General features: G+C 44.2%; 1 protein-coding gene across 1 annotated transcript in view; it reads right to left on the minus strand.

Moving 5' to 3' along the window:
- STX17 (syntaxin 17) overlaps positions 1-16,318 on the minus strand; it is a 194,427-nt gene extending 178,109 nt beyond the window's left edge. The window contains exons 1-2 of the mRNA XM_082259653.1: positions 16,181-16,318; positions 4,512-4,577 (exon numbers count right to left, since the gene is read on the minus strand). Of these exons, the coding sequence (XP_082115779.1) occupies positions 4,512-4,577; positions 16,181-16,300 (186 nt within the window). The 5' untranslated portion in view covers positions 16,301-16,318. The remainder of the gene's footprint in view (positions 1-4,511; positions 4,578-16,180) is intronic.
- Between the last annotated feature and the right edge of the window lie 5,264 nt (positions 16,319-21,582).

A 21,582-nucleotide genomic window follows, 5' to 3' on the forward strand; every position in this document is an offset into this window, starting at 1 on the left:
AAAATGGCTGCCCCATTGGATTGCATTGAAGGCTCCGCCAAAATGGCCGCCGAACATGCGGTCGGAACGATCGTTCAGCTACCGCAAAATGGCGGCGGATGGCGCCAAAAACAGCATGTAGATAGCCCACAAAGAAGCCCAACATGCCTGCCCATTCTTAAAATGGCGGACCGCGCGGTTTTCTCGCGGTTTACACGCAGTCTGTACCCCCCAAGCACCGAAGTGACACAGGGACAGGGACTCCCAAAAACACACAGCACCGCAGTGCATGTACAAGTGATCCCCGCAGGGATCGCACCAGGGATTCACACAGGCACAGACATGGGGAACACACAGCAACACAGACTGCCACCCCAGACAGAGGCCCCACACAGAAGTACTTACCTGTACCAGATGGCGTGGGGAAGCCTCTCAGAACGGAAAGCCGCTGTCCTCATCTGACAGGGAATGCCGTTAGCCAGGGACATTGCACTGCATGCAGGGCAGATGCATCCATGTGAGGTAGCCACCTCACGGCTGCATCTCTGCTGCGAGCAGGGATGGGTCGTTCATAATGCCAGGGCAAACCATAGCTGAACGCTCGATGGCGGGCTGGGGGTCCATCTGACCCTCTGCCCTGGAGAACCAGGGCGGTCAGTCCGAATCCCAGCTCCGCAGGAATCCATCTTCATCCGAAGAAATCGACTAAAAACTAAAGCTGACAAATAAACAGCTAGTAAAGCAAGAGAAAACTGACATTTTTAAAAGAAAATCAAATAAAAGAGATCAGATAGGCTGAGACTGTAGCCCCAGCACAGGGAAGCCTAACTGCTCCTGACGCTAGGCAGAAAGAAACTGAGTTGGGAGTGGTCACTGCAGGGGGGTATTGACCAGATGGGACAGCCCCCATGGGTGTGTATATGTAAATGCCTTTGTTCTTTTGACTAAGTCTTTATGCCTAGCTGCTCCTGCAGAGCGGAAGTCAATACCCAACAGTGATGACTTAGAGGAGGCGGCGACTGTCGGAGGACGTAAGAGAAAATAGCAGTTAAATAATAAATCATAAAATATACTAGATCATCCACTTCATCCAAAAATGCATTGTGATTCTAGATCAGTGATGGCGAACTTTGGCACACCAGAAGTTTTTGAACTACATTTTCCATGATACTCAACTACACTGCAGAGTCAATAAGCATCATGGGAAATGTAGTTCCAAAACATCTAGGGTGCCAAGGTTCGCCACCACTGTTCTAGATCTTCCAGATCAGATAAAGGGAGGACTCCTCGATGGTTTTATACACCGATTGAGAAGATAAACTATATTACAAAAAGTATTGGGACACCTGCCTTTACAGGCACATGAACTATAATGGCATCCCAGTCTTAGTCCGTAGGGTTCAGTATTGAGTTGGCCCACTCTTTGCAGCTTTAACAGCTTCAACTCTTCTGGGATGGCTGTGCGCATGGTTTAGGAGTGTGTCTATGGGAATGGTTGACCGTTCTTCCAGAAGCGCATTTGTGAGGTCAGACACTGATGTGGATGGGAATGCCGGGCTCGCATTCTGTGCTCTAATTCATCCCAAAGGTGTTGAGGTTATGACTGTGCAGGCCAGTCAACTTCCTCCATCCCAAACATGCTCAACCATGTCTTTATAGACCTTGCTTTGTGCACTGGTCCAAGTCACTTTGTGGAGGGGAAATGATGGTGTGGAGTTGTTTTCCTGGGGTTGGGCTTGGCCCCTTAGTTCCAGTGAAGGGAACACTGAAGGTGTCAGCATACCAAGAGGTTTTGGACAATTTCATTCTCCCAATCTTGTGGGGATGGCCCCTTCCTGTTCCAACATGACTGCGCACCAGTGCACAAAGCAAGGTCCATAAAGACATGGGTGAGCAAGTTGTGTGGAGTAACTTGACTGGTCCTGACCTCGACCACTGGAATAAATTAGAGCAGAGACTGAGAGCCAGGCCTTCTCGTCCACATCAGTGCCTGACCTCACAAATGGGCTTTTGGAAGAATGGTCAAACGTTCCCATAGCCACACTCCTGAACCTTGTGGACAGCCTTCCCAGAAGAGCTGAAGCTGTTATAGCTGCAAAGGGTGGGCCAACTCAATACTGAACCCTACGGACTAAGACTGGGATGCCATTAAAGTTCATGTGTGTGTAAAGCCAGGCATCTCAATACTTTTGTTAATATAGTGTAACAGGGAGCCTCAAACTATGGCCCTCCAGCTGTTGCAGAACTACACATCCCATGAGGCATTGTAAAACTCTGACATTTACAGACATAACTAGGCATGATGGGAATTGTAGTTCCTGAACAACTGGAGGGCCATAGTTTAAAGATCCCTGGTGTAGAATAATACTTAAAAGTCAACTTGTAGGATCACAGGAAAGACTCTTAACTGATAAGATCTTCCAAGTATAATAGTTGCATCCATAACCTGGAACTAGCCCATTGGGGTGATAAAGCCAATTCATAAACACTGTGCAGACGTTGTCCAAGAACTTTGAGCCCTCCAGAAGTGGAGAGAGTGTCAATGTGGATTTAGCCTGTAATTTATAGTAGATGTAAATATCCACACATGGACTTCTACAGAGATCACTGAGACCACTTACATACACTGTCCTCAGGTCTCCAGATAGATTTAAACTGCAATTAATTGTACATGAATGTCCACACACAGAGTTCTACAGGGACCACCAAGACCATTCATGCATGGCTTGGATGTCACCCATATTGCTAGAAGCCCCTAAAACAGATGTCCAAAAAAGATATAAAAATCCCCTCACTCTCCTGGAACTTGAAGTTGCAGGAACTTCATTCCTGGTGTAAAAGCAAAAAGTACATCCATCATGGTGAAATATAAGGAACACCACCACAGGATCAAGTTGAGGAAAAACTGGCATCTGACAGGTTTTATTGGTATACCAAATTTCTCTGAGACTGCCTAGCTACAGTAGTGGATATCACCCTCAAATATCAGGTAATAAAGATGGCCCCCAGTTGAAGAATGATAAACAGTGTTCCAGCCCCTTTTCCTTGAATACCAGGGTAATCCATTGTCTCATCGAGTCCATCCCACCAGGAAAAGCCCACCAAAGGCACGTCAGCAGTGTGACATCGCCACGCCCACGCGCCGGAAGCGCCACAACGCAACATACGTCACAACATATAAAAAAAACCTTATGATGCACATGCATACACAACACCACGATGGGCTTAGTATGACTGTGCCCCACTCACTCCCCCAAGTGGCTAAAATGGAGAATCACTAGTCTATAGGACAGGCATAACCCGGGGGGCACCCAAAAGGGACAAACAAACCAGAACATAGAAACCAACAAGCAGCAGACACTGGTACCTAAAGATTGAACATTACATTAAAATCAAAACACCCCAAAACCAGTATAGCCACTCTGAAATATACAAAAGAGTTACAAGACAGGACTAAAACTAAGTTTTTCATTAAACCCTGCAAGATTTGTTGCCCATAAGTCCAAGATACACTTGGATTCTCACTAATTTTTTTTTTTTTTTCTTAGGCGCTGCTGCTCTCCAGCACTCCCACTGGGTGATTGATAAGCACTGAAACAACACAAAATAAAGCGCACTACTGCCCTAGTGTAATACAGTTTGTTGATTCCAATGTAAACTTATACGAATTGGAATCACATGATTCCAGATTAAAATCGGCATGTCCCAATTCATCACATCTTTCCGCGATGGCTGCTGTAAGATCCAGGTGTATTTGAGCTCGCAATGAAGCCTACTGACAGTTGCAAGCCACAGAAACCAGTCCTCGGCGTGCCGATGCTACCGCGCATGTACCCAGTCCAGCCGGCACCATGCACCATAGCCAGGAGACCATGATACAAGGGAGGAGCGGAAGGACGCAAGGACACGCCATGGCTTCCAGGCGTGGCCTCCTTTACCAAGTTACGCCCACCCAGCAAACACAATGTGTTATATGTAGCCCAACCAACTCCTCCACCAGCCTGAACATACATACGTACGCACGTACGTACGTACACACACACACATACACATATATATATATATATATATATATATATATATATATATATATATAAACTTTAGGATGTACTTTTGAGATAGGAGTTGCACAGAGTATTTTGCGGGGTGACATTTCCTTGACTTCAACCAAGCAAAATGGGCTTTCCAGGTGAGATTGTGGATTTTATAGGAGGCCAATTTCCTAGCCTTCAAGAGGGTAATGATAGTCAAGTCCAGTAAGCCCGTCTCTTCGATCTCTTTAAGTACCTCACAACATTCTGCAGCCCCGTCTTAGATTTCTCTATGTAACTCACAGCATTCTGCAGCCCCTTCTTGGAGACCAGAGTGATTTCCAAGGGGCGCGCTGCAGCTGCAAACATTGTACCTCCCTTATTACTCTCCAGTGGTACTTTAGGATGTTATGAGTGTGGCAAGATCTCAGGGCATCAACTACATCAGCAATCTGCGGCTTTCCAAAGACTGCGCGTGTATGTATTTTGCTTTTTACTTACTTGCACAGTACGTCCAGCGTTAATATGCTCTTTGTGCAACTGATCCCATGATTTACATTTTCGATACTGAAGAAAGAAAAAAGGTAAATTAGGACAAAGCTTCATATCTTCAGCATATTTTATAAATCAAAAATCATATTCCTTCAAACAAACCTGTACTTTGAAAAACATCAGGCTGACTCAGAATTTTACTGTTTTGTTCATTTAAGCACAAGAGAATCCATTTTGATTGCAATGTCCATATCATATCAAACTGAACTTTTTTTCCTAAAATGCTTTTTCTCACCCCCTCCCCTCTCAACGTCATAGTTTCCCAACTGTTAGAGATAGCTGCTGACATTTGAAATGTGACATTATTCTATTTGCTGGTTTTTAATAACATCTCACACCACCCTATTATCTTCTGTATAATATAAAATCGAATAATAAACTTTGAGAGTACGCATACTTTAAACACAGAGTTTGCATCATGTTTATCTGTTCCTGCATATACAGAGTTAATTTTATCTCAGTGTCTCAGCCAGAAAAATCCCTAACAGTTTTTGGTGAGTCAGCCAGGAGTGGAGTGGACAGAGTCTCCAGAAGCAACTGAGCTCCGATTGGAACCATCGGGATTGTAGCCTCTATATGCCTTAAACCCTTAAGCCCCGGAAGATTTTACCCCCTTCCTGACCAGGGCCTATTTTGCGATTCGGCACTGCATGACTTTAACGGACAATTGCGCTGTATCTAAACAAATTTGGCGTCCTTTTTTTCCCCACAAACAGAGCTTTCTTTTGGTGGTATTTGATCACCTGTGCGATTTTTTGATCATGCGCTATAAACAAAAAAAGAGCGTAATGGACGATCGCGAGTGCCCGGCGGACATCAGGGCCGCCGGGTACACGCGCACGCGGGGGGGGGGTTCCGTGACCAAGCTGGAGCGCGCATCCGGCGGCGCGCGCTCGCTCCCCAGAGCCTCACAGGCTAGTGACGTACCCCTACATCACTTTGCCTGTGAGGGGCTGACCGCCGCAGTATATGTACTTGCGGCGGTCGGCAAGTGGTTAAAGAGATTCTTCAGCCAGCTATAAAAAAAAAAAAAAAGTCAGCAGCTACAAAAAGTGTAGCTGCTGACTTTGAAAAAACAGCCACTTACCTGTCCCATGGTCCAGCGATGAGCTCACCTCAACTGTCTTTATCCTCTGCCCTTCCTCGGTGGCGCCGGCATCTTAACTATGGGCACCCGGCTGTGACAACTTGTGGCTACACAGTTGTGTGCCCACTGCGCATGCGCAAGTCTTGCGGCACATTCTGGATTAATGGATGCAGTCTCCTGGGACCAGTCAGTGTCCCAGAAGACTGCAGGGGGAGGGAGGGGGGAGAACTTCCGTTGCCGAGCGCCGAACGGAAGTGGGAGCAGGTACCTGTCAAAATCAGGTACCTGCTCCCCCCCCCCCCCCCACTCCTCAAAAGTGCCAATTGTGCAAGAGGAGGATGATTCCTTAAAGTGGAATTTCGCCTTTTGGGTAGAGTTCCTGCTTTACGCTAGTTTATATTTCTATCTTTCCTTTGGGTACTTTTGAAATTCAACAGAAGCCTTAAAGAAGCCCTTCAGACTTCAAATCTTACAGTTTGTATGTCATTTTAGTCTACAGAGTCAACAATGCGACTGGACATGTAACTACACAAGCTTCAACAGCTAAACCAGGGCAGCCATCAGGGGGGGGGGGACAGCCCATACACATGTAGGGGGCCCGGGCGTTCTGAGGGGACCAGCCGCCTAGGCCCCAACCAATGAGACCGAGTTGTTGCTGCTGTAGTAACTAGCAATTGCTAATGCAGGATGTCTCCAGAGGAAGCATATGCAGCTGAAGGGATGTTTCTTTGCTGGATTGCGCTGTCTCTTTGATGAAATATGAGGCTGTCTCTTTGCTGGATTGGGATATCTCTTTGCTGAATATACAGTATGGGGCTGTCTCTTTACTGGTTGGGGATGTGTCTTTGCTCAATATATAAGGGCCGTCTCTTTGCTGGATTCGGATGTCTCCTAGCTGAATATATGGGGATGTCTCTTTACTGGCTCGGATTCATTTTCATAAGTTGTAAGAGTGTCAAAATATCAGTGGGTGCACTGAAGGACTCGGTGGGATGGCCAGTGGGCGGATTCGGTGGGACAGCCAGAGGGCGGGCCCCGCAAAATGTTGGTGATCAGGCCCGGAGGGGCCCAGGCCTAAAGCGGTGTAAGGGGCCCCAAAATTTCTGATGGCTGCCCTGAGCTAAACTACTACTATATAGCAGGCAAATGCTCACGTAACTACATGTTGCAGACATACAACTCCAAATGGGCCAATTCCTCTGAAATCACTACTGTAAAATATCAAGAAGATTGATACAGATAAGCCAGACCTGAGACTTGTATCCATTACACTGCAGGATGATTTAGGAAGCGGTGCTTGTATACAAGACTGAGGATTCAAGGGATTGTAAAGGCATAAGGTTTTTTTTTGTTCATCTTAATACATTCTATGCATTAAGATAAAGAAAAAAACTTCTGTGTGCAGCAGCCCCCCTCATGCTTACCTGAGCCTGTCTTTATCCAGCAATGTTGCAGGAGTGTCTTAGCTGCCTGGGTCATGGCTATAAATAATACACATTTGTAAAATCCTTAAAGCGGAGTTCTAGTCTAAAACTAAACTAGGACTAGAACAAATCGAGCATCCCACCTCCCCTCATTTTTGGATATCCTTTTGTTTTTTCGTATGTTTTTTGTTGTTCTCCAGCTGGACTTCAATTCTACCTCGCGTGGTAGGTCATTTCCTCCTTTGCATCGGCTCCTCCAAATCCCCCCCCAATGCCTTCTGGGACCTGTGTGTGTACCAGAAGATGACAGGACCATTCAGAAAGCACAACACGACTCGCGCATGCGCAGTAGGAAACTGGCTATGAAGCCTGAAGGCTTCACTGCTGGTTTCCCTTAGTTGCAATGCCGACACCTGCACCCGAGCCGATGTGCAAGTGAATTGGCTTCTGGGGGGGGGAAGACGTTGCGGGATCCCTGGACAGGCAAGAGTCCTTCTATTAAAGTCAGCAGCTACATTTTTTTTAGTGTCTGGAACGCAGCTTTAAGTCGGCTGAAGAATAAATAAATTCTGGTTAAAGGGTTAAAATTCGCTCTTGACTGTAGATGCTCTTGCCAAGATGCTCTTGCCTGTTTGATAAATTTCAAGCACTTATGGACAAACATAATGTTGTCCATGAACTTAATTATCAAGAGACATATCAGTATTATTCCTATTAAAGATAGGTGAATTGTTTCTACTGAGATTTAAAACTCAAATCTTTCCAATGTCTCCTTATTTCATCGCCCTAGGGAGTTAGCTTCTTCTATTAGGTCTTTAGGGGTGTAGTATAAGGGGCTTGTGCAACCTGAAAGATTTGATTATCAGAACGGCTGACAAATAGGGGGGGGGGGGGTACTGTCATTTTGGACAAAAATGCCTATGCATCTGAAGTGACTAAAAGATTGGAGGATAATGCAACTTATGTCCCTTTGAAGAAAGATCCAATGTGAGCATAATAGAGAGAATTGTCAATAGGAGTTACCAACAAGGAATTTTGGACAAAAAGGAGAAATATTTTTTGGTTCCAGTGGCCCCCCAAACCTCGATTATCTACTACCTACCAAAGATTCATAAGAATCCTGTTTGCTCCTCAGGACGCCCTACTGTCAGTGGCACTGACTCTGACTTCCCAGGTGGGCAAATATATTGATTTTTTTTCTTCCGCCCTTGGTTAAGAATATGCCATCATATATCCGGGACACAAAACATACTATTAATCTCATCAATAATTATCATTATCGAGAAGGATGTTGGTTGCTGAATGCTGATGGTACATCATTGTATACTCTCATACCATATACTTGGGTTGTTCAGCGGTTTCCTATTATTAAGGGAAAAACTCAGATTTTTCTGTCAGAAGGAATTTATTGCAGATCTCCTCAAGTTCGCTGCCACCCACAATAATTTTTGTTTGGGGGGGGCATGTTTTTCCTCCAAAATAGAGGAGCTAAATATGCCCCCAGTCTGGCCGATTTCTTTATGCCCAAGTGGGAGGAGGATGTCATCTATGCCCAGCAGAGACCAGAGGTGGTCCTATGGGCCAGGTTTATAAATGACATCCTCCTCCTTTGGGATGGTGATCTACAATCTTTGGAGTCCTATATGAAGTTTTTGAAAAGAAATGAAGGGGCATCGTAATAAATGAGGCCAACCAGAAAAAAATTCATTTTTTGGATTAAAAAAGTTCGGTTGAAGAAGGTCGATTTGTTACCGCTACTTTTTTTAGACCGACGGATTGGAATTCATACATTCCAGTGGACAACTGTCACTACCAACCATGGGTAAAAGGAGTTTCCTGCAGACAGTTTATGTGTCTAAGGCAAAATTGCACCGGATTAGAAGATTTTGAGATTCAGGCTAATGTTCTCAAAAAAAAGATTAGTGGAGAAAGGATATGATGCCACTTCTCTGGAAGATACTATTCATTTTGTTCAAAAATTGGACCGGAATTTCTTTCTGACAGAGAAATCTAAAGGTGTTAAAGAAGGGGGGGGGGCGATACAATTAGGTCCATATATATATATTTTTTTTTTTTTTTCAGGTATTTACTAAAAATAACATATTCAAGCTTTAGTTATATAATGGGTATGGGCTGAAAGTGCACACTCTCAGAGGAAGGATTTAGGAATTACAGCTCTTAAGAATAGCCACCCCCCTTTTTCAAGGGACCAAAATAATTGGACAATTGAACCAAAAGCTGTTTCATGGTCAGGTCTGGAGTTAATTCTAAGTGTGGTATTTGCATTTAGAATCTAATGCTGTGAACCTACATCATGGGTTCAAAGGAGTTGTCTATGCAAGTGAAACAGGCCATTGTAAGGCTTCAAAAATTAATCAAATCCATCAGAGGAATAACAGCAACATTGGGAGTGGCCAAATCAACAGTTTGGTACCTTCTGAGGAAAGAAGAATGCACCGGTGAGCTCAGCAACATAAAAAGGCCTGGACGTCCACGAAAGTCAACAGTGGTGGGATGATTGCAGGATCCTCTCTATGGTAAAGAAAAACCCATTCACAACATCCAGACAAGTGAAGGACACTCTCCAGGAGGTGGGGGTATATCATTATCAAAGTCTAAAATCAAGAGAAGACTAATGGTGGCCATACACGCACAGACTTTCGGCCGAAAATGGTCGATTTAGGAAAGATCGTTCGATTATCGGGCCGTTAGTGAACACAATTTTACCAATGATTTCGATACCGTGCCCGGCTAATGTCGATGGATCCATAGCGAAAATTCTTATCGACTCAACGAAAGTGTACACGTCTATGGTAAAATTGAAACGAAAATAATATACTGAATCGTACTGCGCATGTCTTTGACATATCAGTGAACCGGAAGAAGAATCTATAAACGAAAGTTTATTGTTATCGAACGATCATTATGCTCAGCAAAACAATTCTTGAAACGAGTTTATTCTATCGGTTAGTGGCCAATTCGCTTTCGACCGCCGAATACTCGTTCAGTCTGCAAACGGCCGAAATTCTGTGCGTGTATGGCCAGCATTAACGAGAGCAAACACAGAGGATTCACCACAAGGTGCAAACCATTCATAATCCTGAAGAATAGAAAAGCCAGATTAGACTTTGCCAAAAAAATCTAATAAAGCTGGACCAGTTCTGGAAAAACATTCTTTGGATGGATAAAACTAAGAATAATCTGTACCAGAATGATGGTAAGGAAAAAAAAAAGTGCAGAGAAGGCTTGGAATAGCTCATGATCCAAAGCACACAATGTAATCTGTAAAACATAGTGGAGGCAGTGTGATGGCATGTGCATGCATGGCTTCCAGTAGCACTGGGTCATTGGAGTTTATTGATGATATGTCAGAAGACAGAAGCAGCCGAATGAATTCTGCAGTGTTTAGAGATATACTGTCAGCCCAGATTCAGCCAAAACGCATCAAAGTTGATTGGACAGTACTTCACAGTACAGATGGACAATGATCTAAAAACACATTGCAAAAGCAACCCAGGAGCTTTTGAATGAAAAGAAGTGGCATATTCTGCAATGGTCAAGTCAATCACCTGATCTCAACCCAACTGTTGGCATGCATTTTAACTTATTGAAGGCATAACTAAAGGCAGAAAGACCCACAAACAAAGAACAACTGAAGACATCTGCAGTTAGAGCCTGGCAAAGCATCTGAAAGGAGGAAACACAGTCTTTGGTAATGTCCATGGGTTCCAGACTTGAGGCAGTAAAGGATTCTCAACAAAATATTAAACATGAACATTTTATTTAAGATTATATTAATTTGTCTAATTACATTTGACCCCCTGAAAAAGGGGGGACTGTGAATAAAAATGGTTTAAGTTCCTAAAATTTGTACTCGATATTTATGTTGAATTAAAGCTGAAAGTCTGCACTTCAAATTAATTTTGGATTGTTTTGTTTTAACTACATCCCATCCGCGCTACAGCCTATATACGGCTGCAGCGCGGACTCGAATTTTCGGGAGGCCGTTTTTAAACGGCCCCCCAGAAGCAGGCTCCCCGCGCGCTCCCGCGAGCGCGCATCGGGGAGAATCTGTGTCGGCCGTGTCCCTTGGACACGGCCGATCACAGATCGTGGTGAATGGCCAATCACAGCGGCCATTCACCACGTGATCGGACCATCCAATGAGAGATGATCTCATATGTAAACATATGAGATCATCTCTCATCGCCGGCGCTCCTTCCTCACACGGAGCCTGCAGTGTGAGGAAGGAGGGGGAGCCTCACAGCGCTGGGGACACAGAGACATGTAATCAGGGCACTGATCACCAGTGCCCTGATTACTGCAAGGTAAAAAAACATACACACATTGCCCCCAACAGTGCCCACAGTGCCCGCCATCAGTGTCCCCCCATCAGTGCCCACAATCAGTGCTGCCAGTCAGTGCCCATCAGTGCCTGCTCATCTAGGCACTGATGAGCACTGACTGGCAGCACTATGGGCACTGAGTGTGGGCACTGATGGTGCTGCCCACCAGTGCTCATCAGTGCCGCCCATCAGTGCTCATCAGTGCCACCCGTCAGTGTCCATCAGTGCCATCCGCCAGTGCCCATCAGTGCCGCCTCTCAGTGCCCATCAGTGACGCCCGTCAGTGGCGCCTCTCAGTGCCCAGCAGTGCCGCCTCTCAGTGCCCAGCGTGCCACCTCTCAGTGCCACCTCTCAGTGCCCAGCAGTGCCGCCTATCAGTGCTCATCAGTGCCGCCTATCAGTGCCACCTCATCAGTGCCCATCAGTGCCACCTCATCAGCGCACATCAGTGAAGGAGAAAAATTTATTTTCAAAATTTACTCGCAGAAAATAAGAAAAACTTTTTTTTTTTTTCAAAATTTTTTGTCTTTATTCTTTTTTTTTGTAAAAAATAAAAAACCCAGAGATGATTAAATACCACCAAAAGAAAGCTCTATTTGTGTGAAAAAAATGACAAAAATTTCATATGGGTACAGTGTAGCATGACCGCGCAATTGTCAGTCAAAGTGTGACAGCGCTGAAAGCTGAAAATTGGCCTGGATGGGAAGGGTGTTTAAGTGCACAGAAGGCAAGTGGTTAAATTTTATTCTGGTGGCATACAGAGCCAAAAGTATAAAAATTATGCCCAAAATTGTGTCCAAATATATATATATGGACCTAAAACTGTAGATTTGGATTTGCTTTTGTTATTTCCTTTTCTCCATAACATAATGTTAAGAGAATTATGGGTAAACACTGGCAAATTTTACAAAATAAAGGAGTGTTTCGTCCACTTCTACCCCCTAAGCCCTGGGTTCTTTATAGAGGGGTTCCCTCTCTGAAAGATTGTATTGCCCCTGATACTCTTAACCCCCCCTTTTTCATAATTTAGTGGGTTGCCATGAATGTAGAAAGTGTCAGGTTTGTAGTATGAACAGAATTAAGGATAGAAAGATAACTATTTTTACCTTCTCAGCAACATCCAGGACATTTTATATTAGACTCTTTATCACATGTACCACCACTCATGTGGTATACATGCTTCAGTGTCCATGTGGTCTGCATTATGTGGGCAGGACCACACGGGCACTGAGTGTGTGACTAAATTAACACATCAATAACATTAAGAAGGGTTTCAAGGGTCAAAGTGCGCCCCGACATTATAGGAAGGTCCATAACAATCCCTCTGGGGGAAGAGTTTTTTGGGTATTAATATATTTACTCCTCACTGTAGGGGGAGTGCTAGTAAGAAGGAGATTTCTAAATTGGAGAGGAAATGGATCTACACTTCGAAATCCTATACCCAGTATGAGCTAAACATTGATTGGGACTTTAATGCTTTTATTGATAATGCTTGAGGTTCTATCATCTTTAGGTTTATAGGATATACTTTTATTTTCGAATTTTGGTCCCATTAAGGCTTTATTGGGGACTTAAGCCCCATCATTTTATTTATTTTTATTCTGTAATTTTTAATGCATCCTTCGGTCATTATCGCATTTGTTTTTTAACCATAATATTACATACTGATTTTTCCCGTCTTCACTTGACCTGCATTACATTTTTATTCCATTAGAGTGAGTTTGACCTTCCCCTTCACACAGACAAGGGGGGGGAGGGGTCAGAGAAACAGAAAACATTTTTTATCTTAATGCAAGGAATTCATTACGGTAAAATGTTTTTTAGCTTCAATATAACTTTAAAGAAGCTCAAGGTTGCTGGTTGAAAGCACAACCCTGCTGGTTGTAAGTGTAAAAAAAAAAAAAAAAGCACACAGAAGGGTGCAAACACCTAGTGCATTAAAAATTGTTTATAAAAAACAAACACAGCCAAATCCATACTCCCAAAAAATTTAGGGAGTTGCAATACACCAAATCACGGTCCAGTGGGGGTATCACGTGGCCTGACGTTATTTACCACTGCGTCTGATGTGTTCTGGACACGCCCCCTTCTTCAGAGCTAAGGCCTTATCCCATCTGAGGAGGGCTGCCCCAAGGAGCATACCAGAAGAAATCTTTCACACTACCATTGATGATCTGGGACTTTATCGCAGTACTCAAAGCTCTGGAGGTGTTTGGTTTGTTATTGTGCTACACAGCCGATGACTGATCAGTGTACCGGCTCGCTACCGGTACCACGTGACCGCCGTAACCAATCACAGGAGGTCACATGACAGTTGCACACAATGGATAGCTTCCTTTTATACCATCCAATGCGTACAATTGTGTTGCTAGCTGTGATTGGTCAGTGTGATCATATGGTACAGTCAGGGCCAATCACAGCCCATCTGTACCATGTAATTAGCTATTTCAAATCTCAGCTTTTAAAACAAACTGAATGAATCAGTTTCATTCAGTAAAATGCTTGCTTATATCAATGTAATGCACAGCTATAAGCAAACTTAATGTGTAAAAAAAAAAAAAAAAATCCTGATTACTTACCCAGCGTAGTACAATATTACTATGGTAACATATTGCTCTGTTCACAGCGTGTCAAAATTGTAAATAGGGTAAAAAAAAGTCATAAAATTAAAAAAATAAATAAAAATTACATTTTTTTGTTTTCCGTACTGTCACCAGTTATTGTCCCTGATCACCGCCACACCAGTTATGACAGTCTGTACTGCACAGGTGACCGTATGCAAAATAAAAAAATAAATCAATAGAAAAAGAGAAGAAGAATAATTTTAAAAATGTTTTTTTTTTTTTTTTTTTTTTCATTTCTTCATTTTCCAAAAAATTACAACTTCAAAAAAACTTGCCATGTCTCTTACTAAATACCTTGGACTGTCTTTTTGGGGGGGTATTTGTACTGTCCTGGCATTTTCAGGTCTCAAGAAATGAGATCAGTATATCAGGATTGATCAACTTTCAGAAATATACCATAGGTTGTAGACTCTATAAATTTCCTACAGACTAAATAATATACACTGATTTGGGTTATTTTCAACAAAGAAATGTAGCAGAATACATTTTGACCTAAATTCATGAAGAATAATTATTTGCAAAATTTTATAACAGAAACGAAGAAAAACTTTTTTTTTTTTTCTAATTTTCAGTCTTTTTTTCGTTTATTTAGCAAAAAGTAAAAACCCCAGTGGTGATTAAAACCACAAAGAGAAAGCTATAGTTGTGTAAACAAAATAATAAAAAAACTTAGTTTGGGTACAGTGTTGCATAACCGCACAATTGTCATTTAACCACTTGCCTACTAGGTACTTAAACCCCCCTCCTGCCCAGGCCAATTTTCAGCTTTCAGCGCTGTCGCACTTTGAATAACAATTGCACGGTCATGCTACACTGTACCCGAATTACATTTTTATCATTTTTTTTCAAACAAATAGAGCTTTCTTTTGGTGGTATTTAATCACAACTGGGGTTTAGATTTATTGCTGAGCAAAAAAAGACCGAAAATGAAAAAAAACAAAAAAAGAAAAAAAAAACTGATTAGGTGGCACAGATGGGTGGCACTGGTAGGTGGCGCTGAAGGGCACTAATAGGCAGCACTCATGGGCACTAATAGGTGGCACTGATGGGCAATGATAGGCACTGGTATGTGACACTTATGATGGGGCACTGATAGGTGGCACAGGTGAGCACTGATAGGTGGCACTGGTAGGTGGTGGACACTGGTGGGCACTGGTAGGTGGCACTAGTGGGCACTGGCAGATGGCACTGGCAGGTGGCGCTGGTGGGCACTGGTAGGTGGCACTGGTGGGCACAATTTGCCCTCTCCTCTTCGGGACCGATGTCCCTCTGACAGCAGCCGGCAATTGTTTTTTTTCTCCTTACACTGACAGTGTGAGGAGAAAAAAACAGCTGATCGCCGGCTGCTGTTTACTTCACATGATCAGCTGTCATTGGCTGACAGCTGATCACGTGGTAAGGGGGTGGGATCTCCCCCTTACTCTGATCTGTGATCAGGAGAGTTTCATGGACTCGCTGATCACAGAGCGAGCCGGGCCGCTCCGCACAGGACGACGTCAATGTATGCCCTCCCGACAATTTAGGTCCGCGCTGTAGCCGTCTTTCGGCTATAGCGCGGGTGCCAGGTAGCTAAAGTGCGAAAGCTGAAAATTGGCCTGCCCAGGAAGGAGGTAAAAGTGCCCAGTATTCAAGTGGTTAAATTGACAAATTGTGTAGGATGTTGCCTTGCTGTGTATACTGAACACATATCACACTGCAATCAGCACTGTACCTATACTGTCAGACAGCCAATTAAACTGCCTGACAGTGTCAGAATTTTACAGGTACTATTGGGACTAATACAACTAACAGTGCAGGACCAGCACTGTCAGGCAGGGGGAGCAGTCTGCTTGCCAATGCCAGGCAGAAAAGCATGATGGCAGATTTTATAGGGGGGGGGGGGTAGCAGAAAGGGTGTTAACACCTTGAAACAACCCCTCTCCATATGCCTATAGTAAAAAGAGTAAATTTTTCAAAAGAAAAAAACACCACTAGTGGATAAACTGCAAAGGGTGTACATACTTTCGTTTATACCACACATTTTATTATTTTTCCCACTATGTTTGATTCATCAAATATATAATAGTTGTATATAACAATTTACAGAAACAGGTCAGGCTCAAGTTTGTCAACATTTTTTAAATTAAGTAACACTAACCTTCTCAATGTTTAATTGATGGTTGTTCAATCTTTCCAGATCTGTTGGAATAACTACTTTAGTAAACTTTAGCACAGCACTTTCAAGGCGACGGTATGGCACTTTTTGTTCACTTTCCATCTTTTACAGGGGTGGAATTACTTTTTCTTTTAATTTTCACCTGTAAAATTAGTATTTCAAAAGTATTAGCATGAGGCATTCTCAATTCAAAATTGAAATAATCAGTTCAACAAATAAATATAGTCCGACATGATTTTCAATCAATCTTTGAAGCCCATCCACCATAATATGTGTAGGGAAATCCTGGAAGAGAATATAGTGCTCCTCTCCCCAACAAACAGGTGCTCCACCACGTGTGACAATATAAATGCACTCAGCAGAGCCCCAAGGTCTCTAGGGCCAATCAAGCCTTTCATCAAAACAATAGAAGATCTAGTGGTCAGGATTTCTTCAACAGCATCCAAACACTTCTCCAATGGTGGTATTCTTCCATCAAGCAGTTAACACCAAGTACCATAAATGAACAGCAACCGGATGATCGTGCAATACCATTTATTAAAATGTATTCCTAAAAGTATATGTACAAAAATGCACTTACATTAAAATGTTCCCAGAACAGCACCACCCCGATCAGCCTGCACAGTACACTGGCAATCCAAATCTCACTACAGGAAACCATTCGCCCAGCCACTACCTACTGAAGCCCTTCATGTTTCACCAAGAACCAAATGTGATGCCACTGGTTATCCACACGAGGTCAGGGTGGCTGTCTGTTACCATGGAGAGATTAGAGCCCGACTTTACCAGTTTTTTTTGCATTATTTATAGTTAGTTTTATTTTTATGAATTGTAGAGGTTTTTGTATCGCATGAATCTACAAAGAGATAAAAATATTCCAATAATGAGACCAATAATGAGTGGACGTTCTGGTCAACTAAGGACATCCACTAGCCCCTATATATCCTCCATATATGTTTCAATGCAAAAGGGTAATTAATTAATTTATTCAGACATCTTTTAGGCTCTGTTAAAACATACAGCCATGAGTTTATTTCAAATATGAGGGATATTAATATATATTTAGTGAATATTTAGCAAAGAAAAAAAACTTTGTGAAATTTTGAGTGCAAACTGAAAATATAAAGCCCAACAATAACATGGATATACAAACTTCGCACTGATGGATATATTGTATATCCACCCCTCCAACATATAGAAAAAAGAAGGGTCTACTGGTGAAGCAGTATCACCATTCATAACCTACGACACTGTATAAACCATAAATGTCCAACAAGTCTTGTGATTTATAACATGTTTCTCAACACCTTTGTTCCCCCCACTGTGCAGGAATAGTAGCCTACCTATACCAAATGTATTTTTACTATGGTTCTGTTGTAAACCCAAGTCACTGTACACTTATAGCAACCAAAAAGGCTAAGCAGTCAGGTGCTGGACAGAACTATAGCAGGTTAGGAAATGCTAGGCAAAACCAACATTTCTTTTGAAATGGTTCTGTATCCAGCACCTATGGCTATGGGGAAGTATGGGGGTATTATTGGGCATTGGGTCATCAAAGACACCGTCTGTGGTAGTACCAACTAGTAGTGGCAGAATTACTTGTAGTCTGGCAAGAAATATGGTTAGGAGGCTTGTACAGAATTATTGACAGTATAAAAAAAAATTATAAAAAAATTAGGTGGTTGTACCACTTTGTAAAACATGTTATCCACTTGAAGACCAGGCCTATTCTGACACATTTTGTTTATAAAGTAAAAATCAGCATTTATTTGCTAGGAAATTATTTTGAACCCCCAAACATATATTTTTTTTCCAGCAGAGGCCTCAGAGAATAAAAATTGGATTTTTGTCTTACCGTAAAATCCTTTTATCTTAAGTTCATTGACGAACACAGTCTTCTGATCTTCTATCAATAGGGTTATGCTGCACACTACAAGAGTAGGGCAGTAGGCAGGAAAAAGTTCTGTCTACGCCTATGGGCAGTCCCAGGGGGTATACCCTCTCTCTTCCTGCTATAAGATGTCAGCTTTGTTTTAAAGCGTTGTCAGAGAAAATAATACCAACCCAACTCAAAATAGAGGGGCGGGTACTGTGTCTGTCAATAAACTTAAGAGAAAAGGATTTTACGATGAGACAAAAATCGAGACAAAAATCCAATTTTCTCTGTCGTTCATTGACGGACGCAGTCTTCTGATTTTCATATCAGTAGGGACGTCCCAAAGCAGTGCCATAAAATGAGGGGTTGGAAAAGCAGAAAAAGAAGTCCCCAAGGCTAAACCATAGCCAACCAGGCAACATAGGACTTATCAGAACAACAAGATGAGACCCACCTGAAAAAAAACATTAACCACCCTCAAGGGAGACTAAGAACCCCCTTAAACAGCTGCCTGCAAAACTTTGCAGCCAAAAGAGGCATCTGAAGATGCCAACACATCCACCTTATAATATTTTGGGAAGGTATGAACAGACCACCAGGTAGCCACCTTGCAAACCTAAATCACAGATGCCTCAAGGCAAAAAGCCCAGGAAGCCTTAAGCGCCCGAGTAGAATGCGCCTTAACAGGTAAAGGAGGAACCTGACCCTTAATTGAATAAGCCTGCACCACCGTCTGTCTGATCCATCTGGAAATAGTTGCAACAGACGCAGGCAGCCCTTCCTTAATCCCATCCGAGAGTACAAACAGTGAATCTGACTTCCGAAAAGACTCAGTAGTGGCCAAGTACACCCTGATTGCCCGAACCACATCCAGAGAGTGCAGTGCAAATTCCTTGGATGTTTCGGCTTAGGACACAAAGAGGGTAATATGATGTCCTCAAAGTGGAAACTGGAAACCACCTTCGGGAGGAAGGACGGATTCGGATGAAGTACCACTTTATCCCTGTGAACCATCAGATAGGGAGAACGACATTACAAAGCCGCCAGTTCCGACACCCTGCATGCAGAACCAATAGCCACCAAGAAGGCCACCTTCTGGGATAAGGTAAGCATCTCCTGAATGCTTTCAAAAGGAGGTTTCTGGAGAACCGACAGTACCAAATTAAGGTCCCACGGTGGCAACAGAGGTCGCACCGGAGGTACCAAGTGTTGCACCCCCTTTATAAAGTTACGCACCAGGGAATGGGTGGCTAATTGCCTTTGGAAAAAAATTGCCAAGGCCGAGACCTGACCCTTGATAAAACTCAAGGCCAACCTTTGATCAACTCCCCGTTGAAGAAAGGCCAAGATCCAAGCCACCGAGTAAGAGCGAGGGGGAGCCCCAAGAGACTCAAACCACGCAATATACGCCTTCCACGTACACTGATAGATCTTACTAGAAGTCGCTTTTCTTGCTTTAAGCAGAGTGGGGATCACTGAAGCAGACAATCCCCTGTCCTTCAGCACCTGGCTTTCAACAGCCAAGCCGTCAAAGCCAGCGACAGTAAAGCAGGATGGAAGATTGGCCCCTGAGACAGTAAATCCTCCCTGAGAGAAAAAGTCTCCAAGCAGCGTCCGCGACTAGCCTGACCAGGTCGGCGTACCAAGCTGGGCGAGGCCAGTCCAGAGCCACAAGAATGACCGGAATCCCTTCCGTCTCGATCCTGCGAAGAAGTCTTGGTAGCAACTTGAGAGGAGGAAAGGCATACATCAGCTGCTACTGACCCCACGGGGCCACCAGAGCGTCTGAAGTTTGCCAGACAGTCCCGGGAGCGGGCCACAAACATCTGCACTTTCCTGTTGATCCGAGACGCCAACAGATCTACATCTGGCATGCCCCAATGAAGGCACAACTGCTGGAATACCTCCGGATGGAGAGACCATTCCCCTGCATCCAAGGCCTGTCGACTTAGGTAATCCACCGGCCAATTTTCCACCCATCGAAGGATGCCTGCCACCTCCAAGGCCGCAAGGACACTTTTGGTGCCCCCATTGTGATTGACGTAAGCCACGGCCGTAGCACTGTCCGATTGAATGCGCGCTGGACAACCCTGCGGGCTGCGCAGTGGACTAGGCAAAGCCTGATCGCTATTAGCTCCAGAACATTGATCGGAAACCTAGGCTCTTCCAGGGACCAGACTCCTTGAACAGAAACCCTCCTGAGAACCCCTCCCCACCCAGACAGACTGGCATCCGTGGTGACAATTGTCCAATATACGGGGAGGAAGGATTTTCCTTGCTTGAGCATCGGGGACCAAAGCCACCAAATCAGGGACTCCCTAGTCACCTGGCTCAGCTGGATCTGATTGTCCTGGGAAGTTGGATTCTTGTTCCATTTGAAAAGGATTTCCTTCTGGAGGATCCTCGTGTGGAATTGAGCGAAGGGAACTACCTCGAAGGACGACACCATCAGTGCCAGAGAACGCTCATACAGGTCCGAAGGGACGACCATTTTCTGGATAGCAACAGCTGAACCACGGTCTGGAGTTTTTCAGGAGGAAGAAACACCCTGACTGAGGAAGAGTGCAAAGTCAGGCCCAGATAGTCCAGTCTCATTGAAGGGACCAGGGACGACTTCTGAAGGCACAGAATCCACCCAAACTCCTCCAGAGTTCTCATGGTGATCTCCAAATTTGTCACCAGCTCCGTGGGAGACTATGCACAGAGAAACAGATCGTCCAAGTAACCCAGGACCGATATCCCTCGCTGTCAGAACAGCGCCAGGACCGGAGCCAACACCTTTGTGAAGACCCGAGGAGCAGAGGCGAGACCAAAGGGTAACGCCACAAACTGATAGTGATCCTCTCCCACAGCAAAACGTAGAAACCATTGATGTCCTGCACATATTGGGATGTGAAGGTAGGCATCTTTGATGTCTATGGAGGCACCCCAGGGGAACACTTAGAGCAGTCCCATTCTTTTTTAAGCATGTTGTCAAAATACGCGGGAAAGGGAAAAGCCAGTTTGAATGGCTTGTGAGTGCCAAATGTAACCTGCGCCTCAGTCACAGTCGCAGCTGCGTCCTCCATTTTTAGGGTCTCACGCACAGATACAACCAATGCGTCCACCAGCGCCTTTTCATGCGCGGCAGTGGAGCATGAAACGTCCTCCTTACTATCAGAGGAGACAGGGCACGAGGTAGTCGGCCCGGCAGGGAGACCCGCTTCTGCGGAGTCAGACTCAGAACCTGAAACATCAGATGAGGCAGGGGTAGGCGGAGGTTGTTTTTTAGGACCACGCCCCTTAAAAGGCCACCTCCACCTGGGACACAAACGATTCCAGGACCACCGAAATTGCATCTATGGACAGCTGGGAGCCGGAGGGCCCTACGGCCTCCCTGAGGGAGTCAGGTGGGGACACATGTTCCGCAGAATCCATGTTGCACCAGGGGAACCCGTCAGCAAAAAATGTAAATCTAAAAAACGTCCCAATGCGCTACAGCGCCCCCAGTTGGTCAGGCAGCACGCAC

Source organism: Pelophylax lessonae, assembly GCF_965119305.1.
Source record: "Pelophylax lessonae genome assembly, chromosome: 5".
In the NCBI taxonomy this organism is placed as follows: Eukaryota; Metazoa; Chordata; class Amphibia; order Anura; family Ranidae; genus Pelophylax; species Pelophylax lessonae.